The sequence below is a fragment of the Neospora caninum genome, chromosome VI (genome assembly GCF_000208865.1).
Source record: "Neospora caninum Liverpool complete genome, chromosome VI".
In the NCBI taxonomy this organism is placed as follows: domain Eukaryota; phylum Apicomplexa; class Conoidasida; order Eucoccidiorida; family Sarcocystidae; genus Neospora; species Neospora caninum.
In genome coordinates, this window is record NC_018392.1 from 467772 (window position 1) to 487929 (window position 20158).

Genomic DNA, 20158 nt, shown 5'->3' on the forward strand with positions numbered 1-20158 from the left:
GTGGGGGGGGGGAGGGGGGAGAGGCAGGCGAACCCCGAGTCGAATTGTTTCCGTTCCTCACGTCTGAACGCTCCTGGAAGCTTTTAGTTTAAGCGAAACAAACTATGCGAAACCATGCGCGAACAGGGAGCATAGCTCGTGTCGCGTGCTGCTTCACGCGTCGCCAAACGAGCAGACCAGACAGAAACCTGCGCATTCCCCATGAAAAGGAAGGGCTCAGCGGACTTTTCAAAGCGGTAGGCAAATCCGTGCACGTACAAGAAAAGACACGCGAGCACCGGAGATTGAGAGCCTACCATTAGCGGCACCCTAGAAACGAACCGTTTTGGTTCGCGGGCTCACAAAGCAAGGTACGACACACCAGCTTCAACCGAACAGAAAGGAACGAGAGAGTGACCCACCCTGATTTTTTTGGCGCTCCAGAACCGAGAAGGAAGGAACAGAGAGAAAATTTAAGTCCAAGGAATCACGACACGCCGCGGGGACGACAGAGAAAACGATGAATCTTACAAGGGGCAACAGAGCGAAACAGATCACTGCAGAACAAACTGACGGTGGCGAGGAGACAACCACTCCGGTGACCTTCGATTCATCAGATTTTGCGCCTCTTCGCCGTCCTCTCGCCGGATTCCAAAAGAAGCATCTGCTCAGCCATCTCTCCTGCACGGATGTTCCACTCGGAAACGGACGAAAATCTGCCTGGCTGGGCTCTGCGAGGTCGGAACAGGACATATGTCACAAAAAACAGAGAATCATGTGCAACGTCGCGAGACACGCGAGCTCTGTCGTCATTTCCGTTCCCCACTCTCGGCTGTGATGCATCGACGTTTCTCCAACCACCCATTCTCTACACAATGTGTCAGTACTGACAAGACATATCCGCCTGTGTTTGCTACATGCCTGCTAGACCTAGGGGCTTCAGTCATCTGTCGACTTGATCAGTGCACCCCGGACACAGAAAAGACCAGCTTCGCTGTTCCTGCGACCGGATTGTGAACGCTGCATTTGCCTGTACTCCACCTCTTGCGCGCCGGCGACGCTTCTACGAGGTATGAAATTTGCTCGAATGACTTCAGACCTGGTCGCCACTCTGAAATTCGCTCCAGAAAAATACCGCGTGCCCGAGAATGGCCTTGCATGTTCTCAAAAGAATACATTTCGCCGGCCCCATCCACGACTGCTCTCTTGGCTACCCGCCACCCTTGGAGAGGTTTACGTGCTCTGTTGGTGTTTCTGGGGTGAAGGAAATGCAAAGGTGAAATCTGGTCTCGCTGTCGTGCGTTCTTCCTTTCTCCACGGTACGAGGACCATATCTGACGCCTGCACTGACGCGTCTACTCTGTTCTCTCTACGCTGCAGAGCTGTCGCAGAACGACATGCACGGTCGCCGTTTCCACTCTCTCTCCCCGGACAGGGCGCGGCGCTTCCGCTTCTATGCGCGAGAAAAGCCTGGCTTTTCCCTCCTCCTCTTCCCTTCCTGGTGTCCTCTCCCTCCGCTGGAACCGGCTACTGAAGAGAACTGTTTCCGCAATCCTCGTCAGCGACCGCTGTTTTTGTGCACCTCCACCCATGCGTGTGTGTGTGTGTCCTTGCTTACCTGGAACTCGGGTCTCCGAATAGAGGCGAACCGAGCTCTGCGTCGCCTCCGTTTCCTCGTGAAAGTTCCGGTTTTTTCTCTTCTCCACCCCCTTCCACTCCTCCGCCCGCATCCTCTGCCTCTGCTCTCCCTGACACTGTCCTCTGTTCTTGAACCCTCCCCAGTCTTCTCCACTCTTCTCTCTCGATCCGTCTCTCGCCTGCCGTCCTCTCCGGAGTTCCCCTCCTCGGCTCCTCAGCTTGTCCCTCAGCAGCAACAGCTGCACGGAGGCTCGAACAGAGAGAGGCATCCGGCCCCTCGCAGTTCCCTGTGCTTCCTGTCCTCCGATTTCCCTCCCACGCGTCTCTTCCTCTCCAGTTACCCGCGCTCCCGTCTTCGGCCTGGCCCCATTTCTCTCGTCTGCGAAAACACGAGACACCTGCATTTCCGCGATGGAGACAAGATACACTGTTTCGATCTCCGCACTTGCCTTGAGAGGAAAAACCGGCATGAGCTGGTGACGACGAAGCAGCCTTTCGAGAGATGAAGAATCGGCGAGAGTCTTCGGTCTCCCGGTCAAGTTGGTTGACCTCCTGATCCTCGTGGCCACCGACGCCCGCTTTAACTCGCGCTGTGTCGGTCCTGGCATCTGTGGCTTTCCGTTCTGTTCCGGGGACAGAAAACCCAGTCGTGCGCTCCGCGTGGGTTGCTGGAATGCCTCTCCTCTCTACTCTTCCTTCTCTTTCTGCCTTTCCTCTCTCGCCCTTTGGAAGCGTCACTGCACCCGATGAAGCCACGGGGAAACCGAGTGTCTCTCCATTTACGCGTCCAGAAAAGCTCTCTGCTTCTCTTCTTCCCTCTCCCAGGGCTAGCGTCGGTCGCGAGCACGCGAGAGACTCAGAGACCCCGGAAACCGCGGGATCACGAAACCCCTGCAGCAGCCGACACGGCACGGCCTCATGCGTAGTCTTTGTCTCTCCAGCAGCTGTGTCGTCGTTCGAGAGAATGTGCTCATGAAACGAGGGAAACGTCAGGGCTTTCTTTTTATCCGGACGTTGGGAGACAGCGGGGACCGACTGGAGGACGGGAGAGGGAGAGAGCGGTGACAGCACCTGCTGATGGTCTAGAGGCGGCAGACCATGAGACACGCAGGCAGACGAACAGGGAGACAAGGAAGGGAAATTCGGTTGGATGCGAAGCGCACCGAGCGACGTGAGGCCAGGAGGAGAGTGATTCGCATGGAGAACTTTCTCTTCGTTCAGAAAACCACGGGAAGACGCCGACGGGCTCCTCATCTTCGTTCCGTTCTCTTTGGACCCTTCACGGCGTTTCGTCTTTCCCCCGCCACCGCCCTTCACCCGCTCCTCGCCTGCGTCCCTTCCACTCCGACCGAATTCCCGTTCTTCTCTTTCTTTTCCTTGCTTCGTGAGGTTTTCGTGGAGAGAAAAACCTTTGACCGCAGCTGAGCCGAGCCGCACCTGCTTCTGCGCCTGTGCAGCCGCTAAACGCGTGAGCAGAGGAAACTCGTTCTCGAAGGCGTGAAACGCGATTTCCTTGGAGAGCCCACACGCCCTACGCGAGCGAGATGGGAAAAGTGAAGTCGACGCGTGAGAAAGGCCGGGAAGCAGACCGGAGGAAGAAGAGAAGGTAGGGCGAGTCGCCTCAGGAACGGCATTGTTCCCGCCTTCGTTCTCGCGCCCCTCACGCGGCGAATTCTCCGGAGACAGAAAGGAGTTTACGCACTGAATGCTGCCCCTGTTCATCGGCGAAGTTATTCCCTGCGGATCTTGTTCACCAGATGGGACTGCTTGGACATGTTGAGAGCGAGTAGACGACTCCAGGCAGCGAGTGCGTTCGGTTTCCGGCATCAAGAAACGTCGCCTTGGATCCCCTTTCCCACAGTAAGGACGATGCGCATGTCTTCGTTTCCCGCTGGCGTGGAAGGAAGACGGAGAGGAAGGGGGAGCAGAAATCGCGGCAGGCAAGGACAGGCCAGGAGGGTGAGAAGTCGCCTCGAGTTGAGTAAGACCGGGTCCCGCGGGACACGGGACTGCACGGTCGCGAGAAGAGAGAGCTGGGTGGCGAGAAGAGGAAACAGGATGCAGGGGTGGAGACAAAGTTCCACATAGAAGGTACGAAGAAGAGAGCGCGCTCGACAGATGAAGCGTCGAACACGACTGGCTCATGCTGTTCGAAGAGTCCCGAAGGAAGAGATCAGCAACCGCCTCGGAGAAGTGTGGACGCTGAAACGGAAAGCAAAACCACCAAAAACAAAACTGTTTTCGCCGGTCGACACACAGAGGAATCGATTTTGATATACATATACATGTGACAAGTGTAGAGAAATATAACACCATCACCATGCATTTCAAGTTCTAACGTCTCTCTGCGAAAACAAAGACGTGTACACAACTATGCATCTGCGTTACCTTCACCTATACACGTGCACTTGAATTCGGTTTCCTTTTCTGCCGCCTCCTACCTGAGGACTCTCGCACCCAAGTCCGAAGACGGCAGGGCGCGGGCCGCCAGCGCCAGGTTCGTCGTAGCGACTCAAGAGACTGGGACTGTCGTCCGTTCGGCCACCTGGGCGTCTTTCTGCTGCGCTGCGCAGGGGCTTGGGCGTGGCCATTCGAAGCTGCGAAGTGACACATGAGCACAGCATATTTTTATACAAACGAGGAGCGGATCTGAACCGCTGACCTTCGGGTCACGCGCCCGACGAGCCACCAAACTGCTCTCCCCCGCCTTCTCGTAAGAAAAAGCCAAGAGGGCTTTGAACCCCGTCCCTGTAGTCCGTCGCCACATATACTCTTCCAACTGAGCTGTTGTCTTTAGATAACTTACAAGGCAGAGACACCCGGAGAGGAAACGCAGTCCCAAGCACACGCGAAAGTGAAGACACGGCGTCCTCCAGCTAATTGGGCACTTGTCTAGACAAACACTTGGGTCTACGCACATGCAGATGCACTTGATGCAGAACCTTCAGATGCGCGCTTGTGAAAGCCAGTCGCAACGGCAGCTCCATACAAACATCTGCACAGCTGGGCGGAAATTCCACCCGAGAAAAACACATGCACACGGAGCCATCTACACAAGAGATCCACGCAGACCTGCGCGCGCGTGCGGATGTACCCCAGCGACATCTACTTCGGTGTTTAGGAAGAGATCTAGAGCGCACAGACTCACACCTGTACCTACGGCCTGACGTCCCGACGCGTAGACCCAAGCAGTGAGAGATACACCCAACACACAACCGCATCAAGGTACACGAGCGGCGACAGAGTCCACAGACTCGCTCCGACGCGCGCTCACGCCCCTCGGTGTCTGTACCACGCGGGAAAGCCTCGGCTGTCTTCGCCTTTGGCACCAAGACTGTCCCCTGAACTTGTGAGACCAGCGAGCTACAAATACGCCGACTAAAGAGCCCCAATACAGCACCGACAGTGACATGACGGAACTGTATATTCTTTTTCTCGAAAGACGTACAGTGTTGCCGTGTTGCGCTCCGCCAGAACGAACAGACGCTTCTGCAGAGGAGTGAAGCGACGCGCCCTGTTGCTTGGGTCCGAATCCGATCGCGACTGCGTCGTCGCCGAGGTCTGCGCCCAGCGATGCCCCGCATACACCTGCAGGCGACGGGCAGAGGCCGTGCGGCTGATTCGGAAAAGAGGGCGCGCGATTTTCGTCTACTGTGTGGCGAGCAAAGGCTTTCGGCGAGGACAGCGGAAAAGGCCACGACATTGGCGGACGCGGTCTCTCTGGTTTCTCTCCGTTTCTCTCTACTTCGAGTTCGCCACTTCTTGCCTTTCTGTCTCCAGTCTCTCCTCTCCTTGCCGCCTCTGTGTTCGTCGCTCCTCTTGCCTCCTCTTCCGCTTTCACCGCGTGCTGTTGCTTTTCTCCCACCGGCCTGCTTCCGCCTCCAGCCCCGAGGCTGAGGGCGAGGAAGGATACAACAGCGGACAGGCTCTGTTGGAGCCCAGAAAAGAGCGCCGGCCGCGGTCGGACGTCCTGAGCTTCTGTCTCCTCCCTCGATACCTGTGTCCCCTCTCTTGGGAGCCTGCGACTGTCGACTCCACCAGCTTCGACGCCTGGCAGACCCGAGCGGTCATTGAAGAGGGGCTGCGGCGCCACGCGCTTCAACTCGGGTTGTCCTGATTGATTTGAGGCTACATGTCCCAGACCTGCCGGTCCTCCGGAGAGAAGCCGCGCAGCGATGATTCTCGGAATCTCTCTTCCACCTTTCCGTCTGACGCGCCTTCCCGCTGTACCGACAGTCCACACTGGCGGCGCCCAATCCCGAGGGCCGCTCTCTGTCCTCTCTCCCGGCAGGTTGTCGCTCCTGACTGCTCTCCTACGCACCTCTGCATGGAGTCTGTCTCTCTGAGCACTCTCGGCGTGCAGAGTGGCAGCGACAGGCCGACGAGTTGCTGAACACCTCTGCAGAGAAGAAAGGAACGAGAAAGGACGAGCGGAAGGAAGACTCTGGCCCGGGAGAGACTGTAGAGCAGGATGTATAGGACTGCTCCATCGTTGCGGCTGAAGGCGAGATACGCCGTCGGCATTTGCAGTTCTCTCCACGCGGACTCTGCGTGCTTCTGTGCACGAGGGAACCGTCAACCTCGCTTTCTTCCTCGGTATCTGTTCATCTTCTTCCGGAAGGTGGCAAGCAAAATCTGGATTTGACCTGCACGGCTGTTCTCTCGACGCCGGCACGGCAGAGGACTCTCCCAAAAGTGAAGGTGGGAAAAGGTCGCCGTTCGCCGCGGTCCCCACCCCGCTTGCTTGTTCTCTCTGCATGTGGACAGGTGAATGACACGAACCTTGTCCACGCGTGTCTTCCTTCCGCGTCTCATGCCGACCGCTTGGGAGGGGACAGGAGACAGAGGCCAGTGCGGGGCTTTCGATCCCAAACGGGTTGGGCTGCGACGCCCCATCCAGCTCAGACGAAGGCAGCCACGGGCGAGAAGGACTGGCGGAAACAGTCAGTAGCCCCGCCGGCGTCTGGGCTGGACCGGAAGAACGCGGAAGTTGTGTCTTCCATGGAGCCGCGCCTCTGGAAGCAGCGAGCGGTGGTCTTCCGTGCGAGTACGAAAAACCAAGGGGGCGAGCGCAGTGGACGGGAATGGGAGTCGAAAAACTCGGCTCTGTTTGCTGCGCACTGCCTGTCTCCTGTCCTTCGGTTTCACGACACCCCTCAACGGGGACACGCCGGACGGCGGAAGACGAAGGCTCGACGTCGCGCCCTGGCCACGCCTCGCTCGGTAGGCGTTGCCTTGTCCCGTCACCCGCGGGTTCGGTCCCTGGAGCAGGGGGGATAGGAGCTGCCTGCGACTGAGAAGTCCCCCTTCGGTACCTGTCCTCACTGCGGCCTTGAGACCGTCGCAGCTCCCTCTCTGTCCTGCGGTGCGTCGAGTGCATGCACACCTGGGTCGCTTCCGAAGCTGTCGGACGAGAACTCGTACCTTGCGAGGAGGCCGGCGCACTCGGGTGTCCAAGCAAGGGACGCACTGGCTGCCGCCCCCTGACCGGCCGGGGAGACAGCTGCGACAACTTGGGGTCTCCACTTCTCACAGCGCTTTCGCGCGACTTGCCGAGACGGAGCGCCGCTTCAATGGCCTGGGCACGGAGCCTGGAAGCCCGCGTTTCGCGCGGCTCGGAGAGCAGACGTCTTCGGGGACGAGAGACCGAGCCTGACGCTTCTCGGGAGGCTCCAAAACCGGGAGACGGACGCACAGACGGTGACGCTGATCGCCGTTCCTTCGTTGCTGGCGCTGACCCGCCGAACCGTGGACGCGAAACCCTTTCGTTTGGTAACCGGTTCTCGAGGGTCGCACGCAGGAAGTCGGCCCGACTGTGGTGCCCAGCGGGCGCCGCGGTAGCACACGCCGCGGGATTTTGCGAGTTTCTCAGCGCGGTCCTAGCGACGCGGGGATGTGCTCTAGTGTCGGGCAGTTTCTCCCCGTCATGAGAACGGAGCTCAGCGGGAGGCGTTTGCGAGAGGACGGCAGCGGAAGACTTTCCCTCTGCCGAGCGAGTCGTCCGCAGCCTCCCCCGGCTGCTTTGGAACTGCGAAGACGAAGTCGCCGGAAGCGCAGTGCTGGGAAGTGTGTTGAGGGAGAAAAGCGAACTGGAAAGATTCCGCTGACGATTGGCCTCTCGCTCTGTTCGGAGAGTCGCCATCGCGAGCCCGCGGGGGGCCGAACACAACGGCGGATGACGATGAAAAACTCTGTTTCCGGGACGCCTTTTTCGCCCGGATACCGACAGAGAAGAGTTGAACGAAACGCAGACAACAGGTTTAACTTTCTTCAGCAGGAAAACGCTGCGCAGGACGACGATGCCACGCAAAGCCGCAAGAAACGGGGAGCGGAGATTTGTTGTGCTAGCAAGACAAGCAGCAAGGAGGGGGGCGTTGTCGAGCTCTTGCCAGGGGAGCAACTGGGAGGGAGGGAGGGGGGGGAAGACTATCTCATCGTTGTCCGCACCGAGGACGGAGATCGACTGCCATCGCTGGGAAAATGCGGGGGCGATTCGTCTGTTTCAGGTTAACGCTTTGACAAGCAGAAAACACAGCGACGCGGGCTCCTTTTGGCCCTCGGCGAAAGACAGCAAACTGGCGACTCTCTGTGACGTTCCCACCATGCACACCACCCACCGACTACAAGTCGACCGCTATGCAGCTCGGCGTCACAATCGGCGCCTGCAACCGCGCGTGCCGGGCAGATTCAGGTAAGTTGAAAGAGAACATTTCCTGCTCGCGTGTCTAGATTAATGAAAACCACGCTGAAGTTCTAGATGTGCGGGCACCCGTTGTCCTTTGCCGGGAAGAACAAAGGGCATATACGGGGACCCGGGACGCCGGACAGACCACCTTCGCGTCAGCGTGAAGCTCGACAGGCCAGCCGTGTAAGACAAGGATTTCACCATCGAGGGAAAGGGAAAACATTCGAGGGAAAGAAAGATTACGAAAAAGCAAGGAGGAACCCGCAAACGCCTGCGACGCCTCTTGTGCTTTGACAGAGTGTGCGACGAGACAAAGAAGCGGCAAGCGGAGAGACGGGAGAAAAGGCAAAGCACAGTTGGATGTAACGTTTGAGACTGGCACACGTCCTTTCCAGTGCTCTCGAAGAAACCAGCATGTGCAAAAGATCGAGAACATTGCAAGACGTCTTCCCGAGTCTTTGCTATCTGGTGCGTCCTACTGCAAGACAATGTCAATTCTTTTCTCGGGCGCCCCTGGCCACCTGACAACGATCTCTTTGGACTTGAATCTAGAAAGGCGTAGAGGCATGCGTGAAGAATACACCTCAGAAAGTGCAGCTAGGGCCACTGGGGATCCAACGGGATCTTCTTGAAGCAGAATGGAGACAGGCAGGATGCGTCACGCTGATTTGTGCTTAACTACACCGAGGGTATGTACGATGACCACCGTTTCAATCTCCTAAAGCGACAGCTGCTTCCCTGTGGGAAGCTTCACCCTTTTTACAGTAAACGATGAACAAGTTGTTCGGATGCATGCCGCATGCTTCGGCCGTCCACAAACAGACGATCATTGCTCGTGAAGAATCACTCGCGGGGCACAGAGGAGTCAGTCGCGCTTCGCACCCTCTCCATGCTCAACCGTTCGCGGAGCCAGCAGACAAAACAGTGTGTACCAGCCTTTCTGTTCGTTCTGTACATCAGAGTGCAGCTGTTGAGTTTTACCAAGTTCAAAGGAACTATCTCTCAGCATTACCTTGCGCAACAGCCCCAAGTCTACCGTACTATGATGGGTGCCCAGCGAAACACGAGGAAATCATCATCCAGAGACCCGCTTCGCTCAGCGAAGAGCGCGTGCATTCCAAATTCGGGAACCAATTCACATCCAGAACCGTCTACTAGTCGCAGCCTAGCTGCTCAGAGGAGGCCTCACTTCTCTTGAGCCTTTCTCGCTGGCTGTCATCTCCACCCAAGTCGCGGCTTGAGAGAGTTTCTCTTCTCGCGACCACAGGAGCAATCCTAATCGGAAGTCCCCTCCTGTGCCGATGTCTAGGTACTTTAAGACGATGAAGGACGTAGATTATTTACGAAAAAGACTATCTAGAGCCCCGGCGTCGCTCCTTACCGAGAGCCCTGCAAAGTTCCCCCGGGACGTTTTTGGCATTCCCTCTTCTTCTAACTTGCTTTGAGAGCAACACTCAATCAACATTTCATTTGCCCGGAAAACGGTACGAGTCTTCCGCGGCACGGGGCGCGGGCGTTCCGAAGCACTTCTGACTACAAGTCGCACCGGCCCGGGGACCCAATCACTTCACACTTTCAGTGGCAATCTTTCCGATGGGGGCAGAAAAGTCCCTCCTGCAACAATTTCGGCCGCTGCCCTCAGGCGGTTTTGTCCACGGCTGCTACCGGCTTGGCCGTTACGAGCATTCACGCTGTGTGCGCGCCGTGGGGACTTGCGCCGCTCACAGCCTCGGAGATTTCGCGAAACAGAAACTGTAAAACTGCTCCAGGGGGTTGCTATAGAGGGATGTGCCCCAGGCGGCGGGAAAAAGACTATCCGGTAGCACAACCGACAGGACCGCGACCAAGAGTCTCTCGGCTCTTCTTGTTGCGGGCTGTGCCACGAAGGTTCTCGCAGTTGGTGCTAACTAGAGAGATCTTTCGTTCGACGCGGAGATTACAGCTTGGGAAGACTGCGTTCTTGTCTGGGATGCCGTTCCCCCCCGAGGTGACATGACTCCGAAAAAGGCGCGGCGATCGCCCGGCGGCGCGTTGGGTCTTCGATGGTCCACCACGCATTCGCGCGTGTCACCGGGAATCGCTTTTTCACGGTGAAACATGAATGAGTTCTCTGGCGCGGATGCAGGACTTTTTTGTGGAACAAAAACGGCAGTCGAAGCGAACACAAGGTTTTTCGCAGGTGTACTGTACTCGCCTGCGATCCCCGGTCCGTTTCCTCTCTCGACTCTTTTCGATAGCTTTTTTGTATAGCTGTCCCTCCGAGTTCTCGACACCTGTGTCCACCGTTCCGTACACCAGGTATCCGCGGTTTCAGTTTCTGTGCCTTTGTATGCTTCCTTCGTTGACCGGGAAAGGCCTTTCTCTGTTCCTCCCGATCGATACGTCAGACTTCTTCGCGGACCTTCACGCGTTTCCGTTCACGCGTGCTGGCTTTCATGAGGCCTGGCAGCGAACGCATGCCCGTGGCTTGTGCTTCTAGCCACCAAGCGAAGACCCCAGCGCTTGTTATCGATGCCGTGTCTCCGGCCACAGCTTTTTGCCAGGGAATCCTTTCCTTCTCAACCGCGTTTTGTCGGCTCAAGGGAGCGTAAAAATGTGAGGGAGAGGCCTTTCTCTTCAGTTGGCTGCTCCGCGTAAAGTACACGCGGTTTTCGCGCGCGGTGTGGACTCAAAAGCGACTCAAAATGAGGCGCACCCTCTGGACCGGGCCATGGGCTGCCGCTGTCGCGATGCCTCCTAGAACGTTTCCGAGCCGCTTGAACTTGTCTCGCTTTTCTAGTCAGATCGGCGTGGATTTTCCGACGCGCTTCGACGCCGTTTCGCGGCTTCCCATTCGCATGTGTGTCGACTTCTGAGAGCGCTCGCCGACGGCACAGAGCGATTCAAGTGCGACAGCGATTTTGTGTGTACTCTGCTTGCCGACGAACCTATAGTACGAGGACTTCAAAGGTTGTGCAGGAGCGGATTCGTTCAGGTTCAAGTGCGATCTCACCCGTAGCCGGTTGCCTTCCCCGACCTCCATCGCTGTCCATGGCGTGTGTAGCTTCGTCTCTCACCTCGTGCGCTGTCCTTCCCTCCCTGGTTGGCCGCTTTCCCTTCTGCTGAGTCGTTCCATCTGCTTGCATTCAATGGCTTCATTCGTCCTCGCAAAACATATCGCTCACGGTGCACTGCACTACGACTTCTACGGATCAGATCTCGCCGTTCTCTTCGTGTGTGCGAATCGAAGGCCTCCGTCCTGTCTCGCCAAAATCGCCTCTCTGTCTCTGGCTCGAGGCGCGGCCCAACTGAAGGAACCGCCTGCCTGCTGGGAGAGACGCGTCCATTACTCGTCAGTTTGCCCCCGCGGCGTATCGTCTCTCTTCTGTCTTAAGTTACCCTCAACCCGCCAGTGCCTGCTGTATGTCCACTTCCTGCCCGTCGAGACCTCAAACGTGTGAGTTCTCTGAATTTCTCAGCTTCTCCTGGTCCTTCATTCTTCGCCGTTTTTCACTTTTAAACGAAGTGAGAACACCCAAGAGCGCTGGCATTTTCCTTTTCTCCCAGTTTTGTGCATCCACTCTCCGGCGACGGGATTCGCCCCTCCGGCTGTGGCGGGAACCCGTGGGAAGCATTCCTGTGCCACTTCGTTTCGTCCTGCGATTGTCTCTTTCCTTCCTCGGTCGCTCTCTAGCCTATCTCGGCGTCCAGCTCGCAAGGACCCGTGAAGGACTTTGTGTGTTTTGCCGGTGCACAGCTTCTTTGTTGCCGAAAGAATAGTCTCCCTCGGCTGTGTACTGTGTGGCCAGTATCGGTCCATTAATCGTAGACTTCTCAAAGAGCCCTGTCTGTGCTGAGGATCGACGTCGCCCCCGGCACGGATTCTTGCCGACACATTTTCGTCCGATTTCCCCCATCTTAACGACTTCAGATAAAGCGTGCGTTTCGCCCGCCTCGCGTTTGTTTTCCGCTCCTCGCTTCAGCCCGGTGCTTTCCGTGCTTTCCCCTCTCCGCTCAACCCGCGTCTCGGTTTTCTCTCCCTTCCCTGTGCGCTTGAGCACGCCTTCCATTTCGCGTTCCTCGCCCCCTTCTTCGCGCCGGGGAGACGCGCGCGTTGTCCAAGATGGCTGACCTGACGCTCGAACCCCGCGGCGCGTGTGCGTCGCGTTACCTGATGGCCGATCTCGAGGACTTGGATTCCTCTGAGGGCAACAGTTTAGTTCCCTACTCGCGGTTGGGCAAATCGGGCGCAGACACGAATCTCTATTCGATGACTCCCGACATTTCGAGCCGCTGTGCGGCGTCGCGGGGACTGCTGCGCGACGACTCGAGACCGTCCGGTGGGTTCGACGATCTGCTTGGGTGTCCGCGGTCCATGTCCCCCGACAAGGATCTTGGTGGCCTCGGGCGTCGCCCAGCGTCGCGCCTGTCCCCCGCCGAGTTGAAAGCGCAAGTGCGACTGCGGAACATGTGCGGGAAGCCGCTGCGCCCAGACGACGTGCTGGTGACGCGCATCTTGTCGGGGGAGAAGAGCTACTGGGAAGCGCTGGACGAGATGCGGAATCTGTGTGCGAGCCTCACTGTGGAGAACGAGAAACTCAAGACTGGGAACGCGAAGGCGACGACCAGGGCGTTGGAACTCGAACAGAAGAGCCGCGCGGAGATCCGGCGACTGCAGACGCTGCAGCGCGTGACGCGGGACGAACTGGAAATGAAGCTCCAGGATTTGACGGCAGAAAACGTCCGGCTCCGGCAATCTCGAGACGTCCAGAGAGCGCTTCAGGAGCAGAAAGTTCAGATGCAGAAGCAGATCGAGCGGTTCAGGCAGGACAGTGAAGAGAAGGGGCGGCTGGCGGCGCAGCGCGCACGCGAGCTTCAGCTGTTGAAAGAGGAGACGCAGCGAACCACGGAGACGGCGGAGGCGTTGAAGGGACGGGTCGAGAGCCTCCAGGCGAAGTTAGCTGAAGCAGTCTCTCAAAAGAATCTCTTGTTGATTCGCGTGAAGAAAGACATTCGCGATATCCAGGACTCGGCGCAGCAGGCGCGAGAGGCCGTGCTGGCCGAGAAGGCGCGAAGCGAACAACAAGCTGCCGAGGTGGAGAAACACGCGCAGATGCAAATACAGCTGCACGAGCGGAAGATCCGCGACCTCCAGCAAACGGTGGCCTCGGAGGAAAGCCAGGGAGAGTATTACCGGCGAAAGTACGAGGAGGCGTCCAAGCAGTTGGCCAAGCTGAAGACGCAGTTCGACAGCACGCAACACAAGACAGAGACAGACATCGCCTTGAGAGAGCGAAAGGTCCAGGAACTGAGTGAAAGCTTGAATGCGGCGCAGAAGGCCAGAGACCGCAGCGTGCAGGAACTCAATGCCATGCGCTCCAAGTACAACATTCTGCGGGGCGAACTCGAGAAGGCGGAGCAGAGGCGAAACCACGCGGAACAGGAGGCTATTCGAGCCGGGGTACGTGTCAGCGAATGCGAGAGAGACCGGGAAGGTCCATCGTAAAAAGTAAAGGAGGGAAAACAGCAAGCCGGAGGACAACACAGGCACAAAAAAGCGCGGGAGAAGGGGAACGACGGACAGCTGAGGACGCAGGGCCGAGGGGGGGCCGAGCAGAAAAACGGTGGCGGACAGTCAAATGCGAGAGACATGCCGAGCAAGAAGAGGGAGAGAAATGCTGCGTCATTGAGTCTCCTCAGGCACCGGATGGCTTTGAGACGCGAGCGCAGCCACACACACAACAGCAAAAAATGGGGAGGCGGGGTGCATGCGATTTGGATCACCACGCACTCTCACGTACAGAAGCCACAGAAAAGCAAGCGGCTGCCGAGACGCCACTTACACGTAGCTCTCGACTACCGATAGTGCCTCTACCCTCGAGTCTGTCTCCGCCTGCCTCACATAAAGGGGGGGGCGGGCAGAACATGTTTACGGGAAGTATTCTTTTTGATGCTTCCAGAAACGCTGGTCTCTGTCCTCGTGTCATCGTGCGCAAGTAGAACGGGTCTTAGTATTCTCCACAAGCTGGAGTACTGGGATCCGCGTGATAACTCTGCTCGTCGAGCCGTGTTGGGTGCTCCTTTACTTGTGTGTGTGTGTGTGTCGGCCGTCTACCGCCACCGTACGGACGTGGCTTGACGGTTGCTGGAGCCCGCAGCGCGTATTCTCTTCCCCTTGAACCCCCGCGAACGCGTCACCTTCGTTTCCTTGCTGACACTGTCAACGCTTGCGGCTCAGTTGCAGCGCACGGCCTGGCGGTCTACCAGTGGAAGGGTGGACAACACTGTAGCCTGCGGCGCTCTTTTCCGGGTTTCCGAGAGCCGGCCGTGGTTCGGGGCGGGGGGTGTGCATGTGTTTCGAACCCCTTCTTCATTCGAGGGGGTTCCTGGCGATTGGGTGCGCGCTTCTCGTTTTGCGTGTCGCGGCTGCCTGCAGGCTCAAGTGGAAACGATGGATGTGGGCCGGAGCACACTGGAGACGAAAGTGAGCGAACTTCAGCTGGAGCGATCCGGCCTCCTGGAGAAGCTGCAGCTTGCAGAGCAGGAGGTGTCCGACCTGCGAGAAGCGAAGAACAAAATCAAAGCTTCTCTGGACCTCGCGTACCAGAAGGAGCAATTCCGGCTCATGGAGGAGAACAGCCGCCTAGGGACCGACTTAAAGGTCGCCCAGCAACAACTCGAAGCCGTCACGCGACAAAAGGAACAGCTGCAGACTGACGCGGAGCGGCTGCGGGGGGCTGAGGAAGAACTACGGGAGTTGCAGGTGGATTTCCTCAAGATGAAAACGACCTTGCAACTGGTGCAGGGTCGACCCTGCGAGAATGCCAAAGTTGTCGCGGACGGAGTCGTTAGCTCCCTTCGCGCGTACTTGGAACTCAAAAAAGCAACTGAAGTAAGCAGACGTGTGCTCGCGCCCGGGCGCAACCGATTCGGCTCTTGGTTCTTCGACGGGGGCGCCGTCCCGAGTCACAGACCCATGGAAACGCTCTCCGTTCCTGCTGTTCTGCCGAGAACTGGTTGCGAGGCAGACCCCCGCAGAGACCTGAGCAGAGCCGCCTGACTGGACTGGCTGTGTATTTCGTTCCTCGCCTCCCGCCAACCTTGTGGAGGGGCGGTGCGTATAAAGCCCGAAGGAAAACCCCTTTCGGATCTATGCGAACTCTCTCTGGGTGCTCTGTCAACCCATGCGTGTAACTCTATACAAATATATGGATATAGATGATCGGCGTGTGCGCGGGTCTCCTCCACCTTCAGGGATATATGTTTGACTATCTGGTGTACGGATAAGGACGCTGTAGGTGTGCCTCTTTATAGAGAGATAGCTGCGCGCCTGGTTCGTTTCGCATGATGCTCCGTTCCCGCCTTCTATTTGTGTGTGGCGCACGTTGCCTACTGTGTTCCTGCTCTGTCCTGCGCTTCCTCCGTCCTCGGCTTCCGTGTGTACTGGATCGTCTTCGCGTCTTTCGCCCTTCTCTGTCCAGACGCAGGAGCAGTCGCTGGCGTCGCTGTCTCAGCAGAACCAGGCGCTGAGTCAGAAGGCGAGCGAGGTGGCGGCTCTCACCCGCGAAATGCTCGCGCTGGAGTCTGAGAATCGGTCGCTGAACGATCACATTGCGGCCTTGACAGGGGAACTAAGGACGATGGGAGACCAGCAGACGGCGTTGCAGCTGGAGAAGGAGGCGCAAGAAGGAGCCCACCGTCAGCAGATCGACCGTCTGCAGAAAGAGCTCGAAGCTCGGCGCCGCGAAATGGATCACCAGCTGGAACAGGTGAAGGAGAGAACTCGGCAGGAGACGACGAAGCTGACGACCGAGTTAGATCGCGTCAAGAAGCTGCTCGAGGCCGAGAAGAAGCGCACGAGCGAGTTGCAGTCTCAGATGGAAGACGCCACGGCGGAGGCTAGCCGACGCGTTGCAGACTCGGAGAAGAGGTACCAGGAGCAACTCCGAGAGCGAAACGCGCAGATTGAGGCGATGGGCGTGGAGCGAGACGCGCTTGCAGCGGAGACGAAGGAAGAGCTCCAGGCTCTGAAGAAGACGCAAGCAGAGGCCTTGAAGGCGGCCCGAGCAGAGAGAGACCGAGCGCTCGCCGAGAGGGAAAGCCACTATCAGCAGCAACTTGAAGACATGCGCGGGCGTCACGAGCAACAGCTGGCGTCGCAGAATCACCAAAAACAAGAACTGCAGCAGCGCCTGCAGCAAGTGGAACTGTCCCTCCAAGAGACCGAGGCGGCTCTGCGTCGCGAGTTGGATGCGAAGGCCGCCGATGCGCGATCTCTCCAGGGCCAGAAGGAGAAGCTGGAGCGAGAGCTCGCGGCGGCGAAGGAGCGTTTGGAGGACGAGTTGCGGAGTGCGGAGAGGAATGTGGAGCGACTCAAGCGTGAGCGGCAACAAGACGTCGAACGGCTCCAAAAAGAACTGGAAGAAGCGACGCGGACCGCCGCAGAGGCGGACGCCGCGGCCGCAGAGAAACTGATAACCCTCGAAGCCGATGCGAAGACCACCCGAGACCAGTTGAAGAAGGCGACTGCGAGCAGCGAAGAGAAGGACGCGCTCTTGGAAACCGCCAAGGCCAAGTACGCAGATCTGGCGAACAAACACAACGATTTGGTGCAAAAGTTCAACGACTTGGTGGACGAAAGCAAGAAGCTGAAGAAGGACTTGAACGTCACAGCAGACGACAAAGAGGCGAAGGAAAAACAAATCAAGAAGTTGACGGACGCCCAGGCTCGCGACCAAGAGGAAATCGCGGCGATCCGACTCAAGGAGCGAGAAGCTGTTGCCACGGGAGACCGGCTCACCGCAGACATTGAGAAACTGAAGGCGGAGCATCGCGCGGCAGAGCTGAAACTCAAGAAAGACATCGATGCCATCACCACTGATAAAGAGGCCGTCGAAGTAAGCGGAAGAGAAGGACTGGGAAACAGCACCGAAAACCCTGCGTCGTGTTTCGTCTTGGTTCTGACGCTTTCTCTCGTCTTGCGAGGGAACTCCGGTGCGGGCATCTCCCCGCTTTTTCTGTCTCTTTCCCCAAATTGTGTCTTCCGTGTTTCGCCTTTCTTCTCTGTGTCCATCGTCTTCTCTCCTGTGTCCTCTCTTCCCCGTCTTTCTCTTTCGCGCCTTCCCTCGCTGCTTCCCATTCTCTCGCCCTCCCGATCTTCGTAAGCCGCGATGTGTTCTCTCCTCTCGCCTCGTTCTGTCTGCGCGCCTTCGCGGAGCCCTCCCGTTTCCCGTGCTCGCCGCGCGGGCGCTCCTGCTTCGTCGTCTCTCTCTGCGTGTGGGCTCGCCCTGTCTCCTCTCTCGCTGCATAGCCCGGTCTCGCCGGGTGTGCCGGCGTCTCCTTCTGTGCCTCTCGCCGTCCACCTGTTCCCTGCCGCGGCGGTTCTCCTGCGCAGGCGAAGCTGGCCCAGGCGCAGAGGATGCACAGCGAGGAAGCCGAGGCGCTCAAACATCGCATTGGCCAGCTGACGAAGGAGAAGGCGGACCTTGAAAAAGCCCAGCAGCGCTTGGAAGAGGAGAAGGCTGCTCTTGAACAGGAACAGAGAAAAGCGGCCAGTGAGGCGAAGACGGCCCAAGAGATCCTCCAGAAAAATATTGCTGATCTTCAAAAACGAAACCAAGACCTGGAGAGCGGGCTGAAAACAGCAAAGGCTGCTGGAGCAGCAGCTGCGAGGAGCCCCGCCCCAGCTGGAGCTGCTCAGGCAGGACAAGCCGCCCCGCCACAGGCGCCACCGCCAGCGGAAGGTAGGCAAACCGGAAAGGTTTGGGAGAACCCTACTTTTCGGGATGCGTCAGGAACGCACTATCCTTGCGGGGCTCTGCTTTCAAGTTTTTGCCCAACTCTCCCTTCGTCGATCTACCTGCATCGAAGCGAGCCTACACACCGAACTCTCTGCCAACCTATCTATTCATCTATACAATTACATATATATATATATATATATATATATATATATATGTATATATGTATATATGTATATATGTATATATGTATATATGTGTATATGTGTATATATGTTTAAAAATACAACGTGTTGGTATCTCGACTGCCGGTTGACGCCTCAATGAGGTTCTCTCTATATGGTGATATGCATGCCTCCATACTTGCGGGTATTCTATCTCGCGAAAAGAAACTTGGGCCATCACACGTTGCATTTACGCCTCGATTTGGAGATCGTCTCTGAGTCTACGCAGAGACGCACCGATGCTGGATATACATCTTCTATCTAGTTAAAGCCACACGCTATCTCCCTTCCCCTACATTTAGAAAATTGCCTCTTGTCTGTGACTCTGTGTGTCTGTATTCGCGCGTTTTCCTTTTCGTCCCGCACATGTTTTCTTTCTCACATCCACCTTTTAACTTACCTCTCTCTGGTTCCGAGTTGCTTCGTGGGCTCACTCAGGCCGGCTCTGTGGCCTTCTTCTCTTCTTGGTTTTCCCTCCTTTGCTCTCTGAGCTCCCCGTCTGTGCGCGTTTCCTCGTCCATTCGTCGCCTTCCCGCTTTCCTGTCTCTTCCCTTGTTCCCCACTGTCTCTGTCTCCTTGTCCCTGCTGTCCCTCTGCAGAAGGCGGCCTCTTCTCGTGGTTCGGCGGAGGCGCACCGGCAGAGGAGCCGCCGGAATCGCCCGACAGCAGCGCAGTTGGTGCAACCGCGGCCGAGGGAGCGGCGCCAGAGGGCGACGCTGCTGAGAGCTCCAGCTGGGGCTGGTGGTAGCCGGAGAACGGTTTGAAGCGCGGCGGACGGCCTCGCAGACCGTGGAAGGGGAGGGACGAGAGACAGGTGTACAGCCGTTCATGCGCCTGCATGCAATTGGTGTAAACAGGGAGGTAAAACTGGTGAATGCCTACGCAAGCAGAGCTGTTTACCGACATATACAGATGCACGCCAAAGTATATGCACTTTGCAGGTCGACCCGCTTCTTTGCTGTGTGACATGGGGAAGCGTATTTCAAGCGTGACGCAATACCGCTTGACGGGGACTGGCCGATATAGGTGTGTGCAGGCAGCTAGTGTCTCTGCGTCTTCTTCCTTGCTTGTCGATTTTATGCACGATAGCGCACACGTGTTCCTCTGTACCTACTGGACACGCGTGTACAGGCTACAGGCACTTGCGCCTGAGTCTTACGCTCTTTTTTGTCTACTTTTGGGTACGCACACGGACATGTGTGTGTGTGTGTGTGGACTCGTGTGTACTTTGATGAACATGCGTAGACGAACTTACCCAGGTTTGTGCACATTGTGATGGATGTGCACACAGTACAGCACTCCTAGGTAGATAGACTTGTGTGACATGGCGTTTTAAGGGTATCGAACCTTCCTTTCCGGAGCGCAAAGGCGCCGCCACAAAAGGCGACCGGCTGACTCCAAATAGAGTGTCCCGTTGCATGTGGAGTCCGCTCCACGTTCCTTCACCGGCTTTCACCTTCGTTTCTTTTTCCTGTTTTTCTCTTCGGCTGCTCTTGCCCGTATTAATGCATCGCCACTCGCACTTGTGTCGTTCCGCCTGTCTTTTTTGTCCCCTCTCTGAGACCCATTTGACCGTTCCTACCGCTTCCCTCGTTTCGCGTCTCCTCTTTTTTGAGACGACCTGGAGAGTCCACAAGGGCCGTTCTCTTTGTTGGAGCTGTTTTCCCGGTTCTCTATTGTCCACACACATCGGAAGGTGCGTTTCTTGTAAAGTTACTTGGCTTTCGCTCCCTTCCCCGTTTCCCACGATTACGCGTTACCTGCTTCTCTACAGTCTTTCAGCAGGGGTGGGAGAAAGCCTCGGCGTCTTCCGGTGGGTGCGTCAGGTTTTCGCCCGTTTCAATAGAGCGAGTTGCGTTTCGCGGTGGACCATGTTTTGTCCGCTTTTCCTCGTTTTTGCTCCACTGAGAAGG

At 57.3% G+C, this 20158-nt stretch overlaps 2 protein-coding genes across 2 annotated transcripts; one reads left to right on the forward strand and one right to left on the reverse strand.

The window, feature by feature from the left end:
• Positions 1-592: 592 nt before the first annotated feature.
• NCLIV_015950 (conserved hypothetical protein) lies at positions 593-7759 on the reverse strand (the record flags this gene model as incomplete). Its single annotated transcript, XM_003881787.1, has 5 exons — positions 593-710; positions 1598-1856; positions 2781-3819; positions 4059-4214; positions 5066-7759. The coding sequence occupies 5 exons, from the start codon at positions 7757-7759 to the stop codon at positions 593-595; spliced, it is 4266 nt and encodes a 1421-aa protein (XP_003881836.1).
• A 4645-nt stretch (positions 7760-12404) lies between these two features.
• On the forward strand, positions 12405-18993 carry NCLIV_015960 (GF13052, related; the record flags this gene model as incomplete). Its single annotated transcript, XM_003881788.1, has 5 exons — positions 12405-13742; positions 14718-15173; positions 15763-17178; positions 17676-18024; positions 18845-18993. 5 exons carry the CDS (start codon positions 12405-12407, stop codon positions 18991-18993), a joined length of 3708 nt encoding a protein of 1235 aa, XP_003881837.1.
• Positions 18994-20158: the final 1165 nt, after the last annotated feature.